This window comes from Microchirus variegatus, assembly GCF_963457635.1.
Source record: "Microchirus variegatus genome assembly, chromosome: 23".
NCBI classification, from domain to species: Eukaryota; Metazoa; Chordata; class Actinopteri; order Pleuronectiformes; family Soleidae; genus Microchirus; species Microchirus variegatus.
In genome coordinates, this window is record NC_139824.1 from 13,668,151 (window position 1) to 13,682,360 (window position 14,210).

Below are 14,210 nucleotides of genomic sequence, written 5' to 3' on the forward strand. Positions count from 1 at the left end.
AGAGGTGATGAGTGTCTGAAAAGTCTCCATTTCACTGTGACACAGAATGGCAGCCATAACACAGTACAGACATAATACCACAGAGAAAGTGTGGTCACTCGCTGCAGATGCATTTCTTTGAGAAAATGAGCTGCGTCGTTCCCACGGGGACGGCTCTGAATGACAAAGGTAAGACCTGCTATGCATTTTTAAAGAGGCCGTCATCATCTATGCAGATTACACTAAGCTGCTGTAGCCTTTTATTCCAGCCGTGTTCCTCTAAAGTGGACTTTTAAGTTTCTCCTCTGTGGTCTCCGGGAAACTGCTCCTCACTCGTTAAATCGCTGCCCGTTTGATATTCATTCATTTGTCCCATTTGCACTCGCACGGCTTTATTGGATACGTTGCACATTTCTGGTCAATCCCAGTTTTGTGCTTAAGCGTCGACGAGTGCCGTTAAAGCCGATTACACACAGTCTGTGTTCATCACTATTTATCCACTTTAATTAGAGACTAGTGGTCCCTGCAAACCTCTGAATGTTAAGCCTCAAATCAAGGTACGGCACAGAATACTCACATCACTGACTCACACTAAGGCCTGCAATCTTTGTCAAATGGTTATTCAGACATTTGGATTTCTGAAGAACTGGTTATGTTTAGGTCTATGATTTGAATTATGGTTAAGTTCATGTAAGGTATGGTATGTTTAAGATTAAGAGATAACAATACAGTCTTAAGAACATGTGTGCACATGTATCTCTTTGTGAGGTCCAAAAAACACAAAAACCTTTCTTTATGGGGACATTTGGACCTTGTGGGGACATTTTAACAACTTTAAAGGGATTTTTCAGGGTTAAGACCTGGATTTAGGGTTGGGGTAAAAGTCATTTTAGTACAGTGAGGACCGTTTGGGAAAGTGAAGACATTTTGGAAAAAATTAGGACATTTTTGGAAAGTTAGGACATTTTGAGAAAGTGAGGACATTTTGGTACAGTGAGGACATTTAGTACAATGAGGACATTTTTGTGCAGTGGGGACATTATGGTACAAGGAGGACATTTTGGAACAGTGAGGACATTTTAGTACAGTGAGGACATTTTGGTTCAGTGAGGACATTTTGAGAAAGTGAGGAGATTTCAGTACAGGGAGGACATTTTGGTACAGTAAAAACATTTTGCAAAAGTGGGGACATTTTGGTACAGTAAGGACACTTTGGCACAGTAAGGACTGGCACAGTGAGGACATTTTGGTACAGTGAGGACACTTTGGTACAGTAAGGACACTTTGGCACAGTGAGGACTAGCACAGTGAGGATATTCTGGTACATTGAGGTCATTTTGAGAAGGTGAGGACATTTTGGCTGGTCCTCACATCTTTGAAGGCTTTTAGGGTTATAATTGAGTTAAGGTCAAGCTTAGGCACTCTGTTATGATGTTTAAGATTAGGGTTAGGGTCTCAGAAATGTCAATGAAGGTCCTCACTATGAAGTTCAAATATGTGTGTGAGAGAGAGAGAGTGTGTGTGTCAGGTCAGTGAGAGGTGGACGTTTGTACAGGGTCGGACAGCGGTCCATTATTTATTCATGCTCATGTATCCGACCTGCTGCCTAATTGCACCAGGAGGAGCTCGGTCACCCGCGGTGGCCTCGAGCCGCGCTGTCTCACAGGAGCTGAAGGAAGGAGGATCACATGTCGGCCGTGACTGACGCCATGCGTCTTATTTACAGTACGTTTTGCAAAGCTCGGGTTCAACTCTGTAAACAAAAGAGCGCTCGCGGCTGTCAAGGCGCTCATTGGTTGCACAGAAGCCGACACGTGTTAAGAGAGAGAAAAGGGCATACGGCGTCTAAGATGTTCTAAGTTGTTTTGTTTTTGTCGATGCGTTCGCTCGTTTTTGTGACATGACGACGCAGAGTCAATCTGTTGCAGGTGACTCCGGTGAAGACGTGGATTCACAGCACGATGATGAAAAACAGGCCGACGAGGAGCCCGTCTCTTTTTTACTTCCGTCGTTACCTTCACCAGGTAAGACACACGTCTGAATCTTTAATCACACACTGAGGACATTCGATCACTTTGACGACTAATGTTTTCAGGCCTGGTTCGTACAACGCTGTGTCTTAAGTTCCAACATTCATCAAGGACGAAAGTAAAAGAAAAAATGTTTAATTTCCATTAAACAGTTGTTTCTATTGTGAAAAGGAAGAGCGTGGTCTCATGTTTGCCTGAGAACAGAGTCAGGTTACAGTTCATCTGTCGCTGAGGAGAATGAAAGAACAAACAAAGCAGCCGTCGTTCAAACTGTGAAACTCTACCCTATAAATAATCAGCCTTTTATTATCATCTAGTAGCAGAATAGGTTTTATATTATTGTTAGTTAGTGTTTCTGAGGTCTGCGGTTGTTTAAAGTGAAACAGCATGGTTTGGCCCATCGTTTATCGGCTGTAACTTCATTTAAAAAGGCATTTATTATGTGTGAGCATATAATCTTAATCAACACAGATTTTTATTCTTCTTCTTCTTTTTATGAGCAGCTCTCTTTGCTGTGCCTAAGTCTCGGCTTCTTGGAGAAGAAACATGTTTAAGTTTGAATGAGTCGCCTCAAAGTGAACGTAATTCAGTGATTATTATTATTATGTATGTTTAAAATATGGAAAATTGTATCATGAGTTATTCCGTTAAATTGAATCGAGCACCCGCACATGGTCATTTAAGGGAAGCAGGTCTGCAAATCCAGATATGATGGCCTGAAAGAGGCTAAATAACGCGAATATTAGGAGTGGGGGAAAAATTCTAATCATCCACGACTTGTGTTATTTGTGTTCAGTTTATTTTTGTAACTTCTGGGAGAAAAAGGCAGCTAGTCTAAGCTTTTATTTATGCAAGTTATTATTTTTTTGTACAGTAAGTATGTTTTTATTTGTTTTGAATTAATAAATGTTAACTTTTGTCTTAAGTTTGCCTTTGTGTGATCACATTATTGGAATGAGTTTATTTAAAAATCCCATTATCTTATACCAACTGTAGTGTTTTGATGCCATAATTTGCCTTAACACACTATGCATTGTATGAATTTTTGAATAAAGAATCGTTTAAATCGAGAATCGATTTTGAATCGAATCGTGAGACACACAAAGATTCACATCCCTAGCTAATATGTCTAAAAATTGCAGCCAGATTCAGAAATAAAAACACCTAACAAATCTTAACTCCAAATGAAACATTAGAAGAAGAATAAAAGTTACAATAAATAAACATGTGACTGATGATACGTTTGTTTTCCCCGCGTCAAAAAAATTAGCATTTAAACTTTATATGATTTTGGAAAAAAAGCTCATAAAGCTCATAAAGCACAGTAACCAATGGTTTCACTGCAAGGAAACATATAATTGTTCCTCCCTGTTGTTCCTCTCACCTTCTTTTACTTCCCCATCACTCCCCTCTCCTCCCCCCCCTCCCACCACCACAGCCTCCCCACTATCAGATCAGGCATATCTGCAGGCATCAGCCATTTTCCAGCAGCTGCGTGAGGAGAAGCCCGTCACGCTTCAACTTCTACACTACGGGAAGAAAATTGACACACGGCTACCCGAGCAGAGCGGGGACAAACCCACACAGAGGCAGGCCTACCAGCTCGCCTTCAACACACTCAAATGTACGATCATTACACTCTCTCTACTGCCAATCCCCCTGAAGTCACTCATGTTGTTTCAGCAGACTCACACGGAGCCACACACTCTCGTCTGGAGAGGATGAACTGTGCTGCTTGAACATAAAGTCGGGCTGGAAATTAATTTGCATGAGTCCACGGCGGCGACTTCTGCCGACCTGAACCACCTCCTCCTGTGCGGCGGGCCTTATCTATAATGAATAGCAGCGGAGAGCCGCAGCACGCGTCAACTCCAATATTCACTTTTTGAAAAGTGGCTTTAACTGCACACTGTAGATTAAATAGCATATAGACGCACATTTATCCTTCTTTTTCCTTCTGCGGGACTTCAAATTACTTCAGTCGGAGGTGCAGCAAATGCCTGCACAGGACGTGATAAGCCTCACACACACACACACATATACACACTCAGTATGTGTGTGGAGCCATATTTAGTGAGGTTTTGCCCATATGGGAATATTTGACACACATATTCAATATATAATTACACCCAGGGTGATATTATTCTCGTACATACATGTGGTAAAATCAGCATATGTACAGAAACAGATATAATGTGTGGCTAATAAAGAGTCTTCTGCTGCTGTAACTGCACGTTTCTTCTACTATATGAAGGTCTTTTGGCTCACAGGTGGATGGTGAGATATTATTCTCATACGTGGTAAAATCCACATATGTAGAGATATTATAGAAATATAGTGTACGTTCAGATTTATAACGCATGTTTCCATCGTCTCAGACTGTTCTCCTCTGACCTCTGACATCAACAAGGTCAGAAAACAGCCGTCATTGGATGTTTTCTCTGGATGAATACGTATACAAGATGAAGGACAATGATCATGCCCGGGATTAATTTACATGCCGACACGTCTGTCTTTCTTTCCAGACCAAGATCTACTTGAAGAAATCATCACCGACAGCTGCTTCCACTCGTCTCAGAATATCGTGAGTGCTGCCACCATTTGACACAAGCGCAACTTAAACTCTTAGAAATAAGGGTTCCAAAAGGGTCCTTCTACAAGGGCTGAGGTTCTACCTGGAACCATTTGCTTCTGAAAAACCCTTTCCCGAAGAAAGGGTTTTTCAAGGGTTCTTGGTAACACTAATGGTTCCAGTAAGAACCATTTTGATCCAGAGAACCCTTTAAAACACCTTTCCTGAATATAGGGTTTTAAAAGGGTTCTTGGTGGAACCTTTATAAAAAGGTTCTACCTGGAGCCAAAAAGGGTTCTCCTGAGGACAAGCCGAAGAACCTTATATGGTTTTAATTAGCACTTTTATTTCTAAGAGTGTACTGAAAACACAGACTAAGCTCCTGATCGTCACACTATCTCGGGCTTATTCGTCGTCAGATGAAGTATGCGGTGAAATGCCGTTGAGGGAGACGCTGTTAAAGGCCATTTGTATTCAGATCTGTGCACAGTCTGGCCAGTTATAGGTGGCAAATGATGCAAACAGGAGAGCGACAGACGCACCGCGGCAACCGGGAGAGCGTAAATGGGTGCGATAAAACACTGTGCACTGACACAAACATGGACAACGAGACACACTTAGCGCGCGCGTGTTCTGTTGTTTATTGAGGGATGGGTAAAACCTGAGAGTGTATCCTGACAATAAACAACTGGCACACAGCTGTTTGTAATTCCACATCACCTTCACTCACACATACACCAACTGCTGCACGTGAATAATACACAAGTGCTTATACCAGAGGTCTCAAACTCAGGCCGGTCAAGTGGAAAAGACACGTAAATAATAACATTTATGATGATATTTGACATCATTTCAAAATAAAAGAGTTTGTTTTGCTATGGAACGATAAAAAGTTGACAATATGAAACGTATTTGGGATGCAAAATGAATCTAATAATATACAGTAAGTCACATCTTTTTCAGGCTTCACAAAGTGTGTTTTTCCGTTTTCTCATGTGATGATTATTGTGCAGAAGTGACAAAAATAGACCATATTTTATTATTAAAGTGAATTTCACAAATTCAATCTCATTTTAATAAGAAATTGAGCACTTTTTGCTCAGTTGTGCTTATGGAGTTGATGAAAATGAGGGCAAAAAATTATTTTATCATTGCCTATAGGTTGTGCTAAAAAAAAATGATATAAGACTCTATATTATTCATTCTTATAGCCCCTGTATATACATTTTAACATAATAATGGGGGAAAAACAGCTTAAAAGTGATTGTACACTCATAAATTACATATGAACGGACTCATTAGGACGCGACTCTGCAGGTGTAAGATGAATAGTGGCAAGTGGATGTGTTTTTATAATGAAAGTGTTCCTGTTTTGCAGTCCACTGACCTGTTGCCGTTGGCGATGGTGATGCTGTTCGACCTCCAGGACAGGCGGTTTGTGTCGCGTGAACATCCGACAAACCCAGGACTGGATTCCCTGCAGGAAGTCAGGGAGCTGGAGGTTAATCTGCACAGGTCTGTTGTTCATTGATACACGGGTGAATCATGGGATTACCAGATAATCATTATAATGTGTGCGATTCTGTTTTTTTGACAGGTGTAAGACCAAACTGGCGGCGTCTTTAGCTCGCTGCAGAGTCAAACTGAACCTGAGGAGCGTCTCCTGTTTCCTGTCGGACCCCGTCAGGAACAAACAGCACCAAGCAAAACATCTGCCACTTTACGCATGGGTCGACACGCTCAAGACCAGGTACAGGTTTTATCAGGTCAAGAGCTGTAAAAAGGGTAAATAATCTTCCTATTGATCACAAGGTGGCGGCTATTTTATAACTCTTTAATCCATCCATCCATCTTTTACCACTTTATCCTCCACATGAGGGTCGCGGCGGGGGAGGGGGGCTGGCAAAGAGCGATAAGTCTATTATTCTTCTGGGGTTACATTATTCACAAGAGCTCATGTTGTTGCAGTGTGAGCTTAATGGTCAGTGAAGTTCAGCGGGGCGTAGCCGACACAGCAGAGTCAGCGTTCCTGAGGGGAGCGAGGACGAGGTCACAGACCGTCGTGTCCACGCAACTACGCTGTCCTGAAGACACCTGGATGATTGTTTCTGTCCTTCCCTCTAGTGTCGAAGAAGTGTGCAAAGCGTTGCGCGGCGCTGGCCTGTGCGAAAGGAAGAGCGTGACTGACCTGGAGGAGCTGACGTTCTGCAGGGACCGTCTCTGTCCAGACACACTCGTCTTCCCGCGGCAGCTTCATGGTCTGCTCGTGCACAGCAGCCTCACCGGCACACGAACACTGAACATACAGGTAGAGAAGAGTGTCACAGTGAGCTCAAACAATAGTTTTCTGACGTAAAAGCATGACAATATCATATGAAAGTAGAAGTAGTGTCACTTTACGGACTATTAGAAGGTTCATCAGTCACCTTAAGTAAAAATAAAAGCACTTTCTTGCAGAATTCTAATCAGGATGACAATTTCTTGTTATCTTCGCTTCCAACATACACAACAATTGTTGTCTCTATGTCCCGTTTTACTGTAGTTCCCATAAGACAGATAATTAAAAACCTGTGTATAGCTTTTAAAAATACTTTAAGGGCCACTTTCCAGAGGAAGTTGGGATTGACGTTGTCAATAATCACTGCTCTTCACAGAAGATCTGAGAAAAATAAATAAATGGGTCAACTTTAAGTTTACTCTTAACGAAGTGGGGAGAAAAAATAGGGTGAAACAGCCCATCATAACTGTGGAATCAATCAAAGGAGATAGATGCACAGGAGCCATTCTGGTACATGATGGCAGGAAACGTGTTAAGAATGCCACCGACACTGAGGAAACGAAAAGGAACTCAGCCATCGTCGAGTTTCCTACGGTGACTCATTAAAACGGCTGCTGTGCAAAAGGCCAGTTCATCCATTTGCTGGTTAATGGATCATCTTACAGACTAATAACACTTAACTGCTGTGAAATAGATGAGAGGTTTTACTGTTTCTGGAGAAAGTGTGTTTAAAAAAAAAAAGAAAGAAAGAAAGTTTCTCTCACATCCATTAATGATTTTAAAGTCTTTAGTTGTTTATGTGACGTGTACCATATATAAGTGTTTTGTATCTCCACAGGACAGGAGTGTGTGTGTAGCAGTGAGCGCGTTACGCCCCCTGCTGTTCGATCAAGGGGACGTCCTGCTGGTGGGCTGTTTCTCCGCTGCGACTGTGGCTCACGTCGCCGTCGTGGCAGCCGAGCGCTCGGGCCGAGTGTTGGCGTGTGGCGGCGATCGCACGCCTTCGCAGGTGGAAGAGATTCGGGAGCTGCTCGGTGAAACGAACGTCTCCAGTGAGTAATGAAGTAGAACGGAGAACGAGCCAAGTGCTGCTGTTGAACCCGCTAAATCTTAATTATGTTACTGTTTTAACGTCCCACTGTAGACGTGAGAGTCCTGTCCGAAGCCTTCTGTGACTTAAAAGAGTGGGACGCCAGCGTTCAGCGTCTTAAGGTCATCATGGTGCTGCCTCAGTGCTCGTCCAGTGCCCTCAACGACCCCGTGGCCACCATACACAGTGAACATGGAAGTATGAATCCTCTCTGACTCCTGGAGGTCTCCCAATTGGGAGCCTGAGAGATTCTTCGCATTTTAAATGTTTGCATTTTTAAACTACGGAAGCGTATTGCATTCACTTGAAAAAAATAAAGTAATTTTTTTTCTGTTTTTGGAGTAATTTTTTTCTGTTTTTCGGAGTAATTTATTTTTTGGTTGGTTTTTCGGAGTAATGAATGAGTAAGAAAAAAAACCCCAGAAAAACAGAAAAAAAATTACTCTGAAAAACAGGAAAATGATTACTCAGAAAATCAGGAAAAGAATTTGACAGAGAGACAGGTGAAAAAAATATTAGTCAGAAAAAAAAAAAAAAAAAAAAAAAGATTAAAAAACAAACAAACCGAAAAGTAATTATTCAGAAAAACAGGAGTTTTTTTTTTTTTTCAAATGAATGCAATACGCTTCCGTCATAAACAAAGCTCAAATAACAACTAAATCTATGTATAACATATCAAACTTCGTACGGAACCGCTGCGTCACCCACTCGCCGCATTCCAAAACACACTACGGCTCAAATGAGAGCTGAGACTCCGCTGTTTCTTACAACATACGTGAAAAGAGTCTAAGACAAAGCATTACCGAGATAAAATATAAAAAATAACGACAATAGAAATCGGTTTGTCGAATTACAACTGTAAAATTAATCTTACCTTTGACGTTTATCCGTGAAAAGTATTTTTTTTCAGTCGAAATAAAACAGGTCAGAGGGACGGACTTCCTGTGTTACACTCAAAACACTCCGGTCGGGCGGCGTTCTGCTGCTTCTCATTGGCTAACAAAGCTGTCAATCAAAATCTCGACAGCGATCTTGTTCAGATAAAGACCAACAAAGAGAGACATAGCTCAATGAAGCCATCTAGTGTTCGTTTTTGGAGTGTAAAATACATAGAATTATTGCAGGAACTTTGAAACAAAGCCACAAACTGTTTTATTGAACACCAATAGTGATATAAAAGTTAAAAAAAAGTAGTTTAATACATTAAAAAATACAAAAATTTGGTGATTTTAGTTGAGGATCACATGACTACTAGAAGTCGATGAAAATGCAACAATAAATAATGCAAATCTTCTTTCTTTTTGACAGACTGGGATCTTTTGCCAGACTTATCTCATGGTTCTGTGTCCAAGGGCAAAATCAACTCAATGGCCGCTCAACAGGCGCGACTGTTAGCACATGCTCTGACCTGTAAGTGTGACGCACGCGCACACACACGCACACACACACTTTCACAATTTCATTGTTGTGTCACTTCCTGTCTGTCCATCAGTCCCAAAGGTTCAGACGGTCGTCTACTGCACACGCTCAGTGTATCCTGAGGAGAATGAACAGCTGGTGAAAAGAGTGTTAGAAAAAACACACACTCACCCCAAACTGCTGCCTTTTAGGTAAAACACACACACACAATCTTGGACTCTGGATTATTGGATTGGACTGGTGATTAGATTGGATTATATTGGAGATTAAATAGATTATATTGGATTAGATGGGATATTAGATTACATTTTATTGGACTGGATTATTGGATTGGGGATTAGATTGGATTATATTGGAGATTAAATTAGATTATATTGGATTAGACTGGAGATTATATTAGATTGGACTGGATTATTGGATTATATTGGACATTATATTATATTCGTTTAGTACAGATTATATCATATTAGATCGGATAAAATTATTTATTGCCATGGTTACAGTGTGTGTGTGTGTGGTGAGTGTGGGGGTATGTGTGTTAAATTACCTGATGCATCTTATTCTGTATAGAGAAACAATGTTCACTCCATTGAATTGCTTTTTTTATTTTAAAGTCGTCTCAGATTATCCATAAATAATGAGACTCGTCTGTAAACACACAATGGAAATAGACTTGAGAGTTAATTCTTTATAGATTCCATCTTGGAGCGTAACCTGTTGTAAAAAAAAACGACTATGGAGCTTTTTCACTGCAGCAATCGACAATATGAGCCTCCTGAAGATGAAATAGAGCAATGTTTATATTCAAAATCTATAGTTACGTCTGCCAAGCAGCTTATTTGGCCTCATGACTCTTCAAGTATTGCTCAGATTCGGATGGAATTGTCTTGGGACGTAGATTCAGCATAAGGAATACATTATTATACAGTATTTTTTATTTTAAAGTGTCACCTGCTGCTGCGTTCGTCTCTCAGGGTGAACGGTCCGGTTTTCCCGGTCGACTCTGGAGAGTCGGGAGGAGACGCGGCGGACTCCAAGTTCTTCAGGCTGGAAGCGTCTCCGCTCACCGACGGCTGCTTCATCGCCAGACTGTCTCGACAGGTGAGAGAGGAAGTGTGAGACGAGGACAAGGTCAAAGTTAGGAGGCTGTGGTGGAACAGATATGTTTGTGTGTGTGTGTGTGTGTGACTGCTTTGCGACAAGACCTTCCAGCAGTGCTGAGGCTGCACTCTTCACTTTCTGTCTGCACGTACAGCTCAACTCTGTGTGTGTGTGTGTGTGTGTGTGTGTGTGTGTGTGTGTGTGTGTGTGTGTGTGTGTGTGTGCAGCCATAAAACACTCCTTCCACCCCTTTACCCAAACCTTAACCACCACAACCCCAAAACCAGGTCTTTTTGGACCACACACACTATACCCATATAGTGCTGAAACACTGCAGTATTACTCAAATACTCCATAAAAAAAAGTCAAGTCAGAGATTAAATATGACTGACTTTCAAGCAAAGATGAATGAATAATTCTTCCTCAAACCCCCCCCCCCCCCCCAGTCTTCTTGCATCACCTCCTGTACCCCCCCCCCCCCCCTTTGCTCCACTCATAAAAAGAAGGGGAAAAATACAACAGAAGGAAATGAGATGCTGCTCCTCTGATTCCCTGCAGCTCCAAAAAATGGTGCAGTGTGTGTGTGTGTGTGTGTGTGTGTGTGTGTGTGTGTGTGTGTGTGTGTGTGTGTGTGTGTGTGTGTGTGTGTGTGTGTGCGTAGTGACAGACCCTGCTATCCAGAGTGGCAGTGCAGTCATTTAAAAAAAAAATCTAAACGCTGCTGTGTAATTAAATCGTCATCCACTTTCTGCGTGAATGAAATCACAGTTTGCAGAGAGCAACAGATTTTTGGGTTAGCGTGTGACACTTGTGAGGTGGGTTCACTGCTGGATGAAGGGATGAGGGACTGATAGATGGCAACAGAGAGAGAGAGAGGTAGAGAGGGGGGTGAGGCAACAACAAGACGTGTTTTTTTTTAAAAGGAGAGGGAGATGCAAGAGCATTATTTTAATCCAAACACAGTTTGCACGAGCACTAACCGCTTTGGACAGGTGTTGATTCTTGCTCTTAACATTCTGCAGACTGAGCATGAAGGCGGTGCACACGCACATACACGCACGCACACACTCTGCTGGAGCTGAAGAGCGGCTATAAAAAAAACAGATCTCTGGTGTTGCCGTTCACATTATGGGCCATAACAAAGTTTGCTCTCTGGGAAAGTAAAAACCCATCAAGCCCAACTGTGATCTCTCTTACTCTTCTTCTCGTCTTAGTTTTGGCCACAGTCGTCCTCTTGAATAAATCAGAGCATCTTTATTATTTTTGGGTGTTTATCAAACTACAATTACAAAGTACTCACAGGTGAGTTTACGACCGCTCGTTTAAAGAGAAACTGATAAAAACCACATTCTGTCCCAGTTGTTTTTAGAAGAGCCGACACCAGTGTGTAGAAGAAATAAGTGTTAGATTGGATTATTAGATTAGATTGGATTGGAGATTAGATTGGATTAGATTTGAGATTGCATTGGATTAGATTTGATACAATTAGATTAGATTGGTTACATTGGACTAGATTAGAGATTAGATTTGAGATTAGATTAGATTGGAGATTATATTAGATTGGATTAGATTGGAGGTTACATTGGATTAGATTAGAGATTAGATTAGATAAAATTAGATTAGATTGGAGATTACTTTGGACTAGATCAGAGATTAGATTGGATTGGAGATTAGATTAGTTTGGAGGTTACATTGGATAAGAGATTAGATAAAATTAGATTAGACTGGAGATTAGATTTGAGATTATACTGGAGGTTACATTGGACTAGATTAGATTAGATTGGAGGTTACATTGGATACATTGGATTAGAGATTAGATTAGATAAAATTAGATTAGATTGGAGATTAGATTAGATTAGTGTGAGTGTGGGGGTATATGCGTTAAACGACCTGATCCGTCGTATTTTGTAGAGCGAAACGATGTTCACTCCATTTAAATCATGACGGCATCTCCACAGCTCGATAATCTCACTCTTATCTCACCCTTTGCAATTCCAGGTCGATCCCACAAAGGTAGAGACGGTGCAGGACGTGTTGGCGAGGGCGGCGGCGAAGGGCCTCCTGGGTGGAATCATGCCCGATCAATTAAAACCCGTCAAAAAGGGGAAAAGCAAGAAGAAACCACAGTCGCCCTCAAGCCAGGGCCCAGAATACGAAAAGGAGAGAGGCGAGATTACGGGGGACGAGAAGGTGGAGGAGGGCACCGCAGAGGAAGGTGAGGTCGGGAAGGAAGAGGGGAAGAGGTCAAAAGGTCACAAGCGAAAGCTCAAACGGCGAGCAAAGCAAGCCAAGAACCAGAAGAAGAAAGTCAACCACAACAAGCGCCTGACGAAGAGCAAACAGAGACGCATACCTCGCCTCACGCTGACGCTGATGTCCTCGGCGCAGCCGTCCAACCACTTGTCTCCCATCACAGCTCTGGCGCACAGGATAAGCGAAAACACGTCTCAGCAGGCGGTCGGCAAACGTCCATCGCCGCCTCCTCCTCCTCCTCGCTCTGCTCCACTTCCTGCACAGGTGCACAGACGCGTCGCAGCAGCACCACCACAGCCTGAGAGAGCAGAGACAGCACCAGAGGACACAGGAGACAAACAACCAGGAGGTGTCTTTAAGGAGAGGACAAAGGCACTGAGACCTAAGGAAGTGGTCAAACCTGCAGATTCCGTCCTTCCACCCATTCACTCCCGCTCCTCCTCCAGCTCGTTACTGAGCAGGAGCGCGAGTTCACTGTCCCGTCGCCTTCAGCACAGCAGCATGTCGGCGTCCTCTTCCACAGCCTCGCTGCCTGGATTATAAAAGACGCAAGGATTAAGTATCACTGTGATTCAATACATTACCCAGCAACTCCATCACTGCGTCCAGCCGCTGCCATGAAGGTTCAAACCTCCGCCTGAAATAGACACTGCACATTTTAACACACACGATTCTTAAGTGGGATTTAACGTGTAACATTTGAATAAATAGTAATAGTAAAATAGTATTTTCTTCAGTCTCGGTCACAAATACAGACTTGTTCTTCTTCTCGTGATAAATAATTCAAACGTTTACTTTAAAACTTTCCGAATTTCATAAAGTAAAAAAAAAAAAAAAATCCCACTGCGACTAAACACAGGCTAAATAATTAATAAAAAAAATTACGACCCAATAAAAAAAAACATTAATACTCGCAGCACCAGCACGCTCACACACACATACACACACACACAAAGTGCTGTATTTTATAATGCTGTTTATTCTCACGTTTGGTTACATCGGTAAAGTGTAGAAATCGGTGAACGGCAAACAGAAGCCAACACGTCCATTTGCAGGAAATGGAGTGTATGCATGTGTGTGTGTGTGTGTGTGTTCCTTTTTAGTTTGTTTATGTGTGAACGTGACAGAGACACTGAGAGTCCACTGCTGCCTTCATCCTCCTCCTCATCCTCACTCCTGCAGCAGTGGACGTGCAGTTCTCAGGACACAGTACTGTACAGAGTGGACAATAATAACAACATCATATCATTTCCTTTATCTGCCGTTGTTGTTTCTGCAAAGCGGAGCTGGAGCTGTAGCCTTGTGAGTTAACCAGGGAGACCGAGACGTCACAACACAAAGTCTGGAGGACTTTTACCGTGGCCTCAAACTCATAATAAAATCAGTATATACCTTTATAAAATAGAATAAATAAAATAAAAAATATTTCTGTTCAGTACATACAGTCGCTCTTTCAACCGTCCCGAGGGCATGCAAGGCTTTTTTTTT

The 14,210-nt window shown here is 42.1% G+C and overlaps 1 protein-coding gene across 1 annotated transcript; it reads left to right on the top strand.

Moving 5' to 3' along the window:
* Positions 1-1,879: 1,879 nt before the first annotated feature.
* LOC310943934 (putative methyltransferase NSUN7) lies at positions 1,880-13,265 on the top strand (the record flags this gene model as incomplete). Its single annotated transcript, XM_083909630.1, has 12 exons — positions 1,880-2,003; positions 3,448-3,633; positions 4,535-4,593; positions 5,960-6,096; positions 6,179-6,331; positions 6,706-6,889; positions 7,698-7,911; positions 8,004-8,147; positions 9,258-9,359; positions 9,442-9,559; positions 10,343-10,469; positions 12,468-13,265. The coding sequence occupies 12 exons, from the start codon at positions 1,880-1,882 to the stop codon at positions 13,263-13,265; spliced, it is 2,346 nt and encodes a 781-aa protein (XP_083765756.1).
* Between the last annotated feature and the right edge of the window lie 945 nt (positions 13,266-14,210).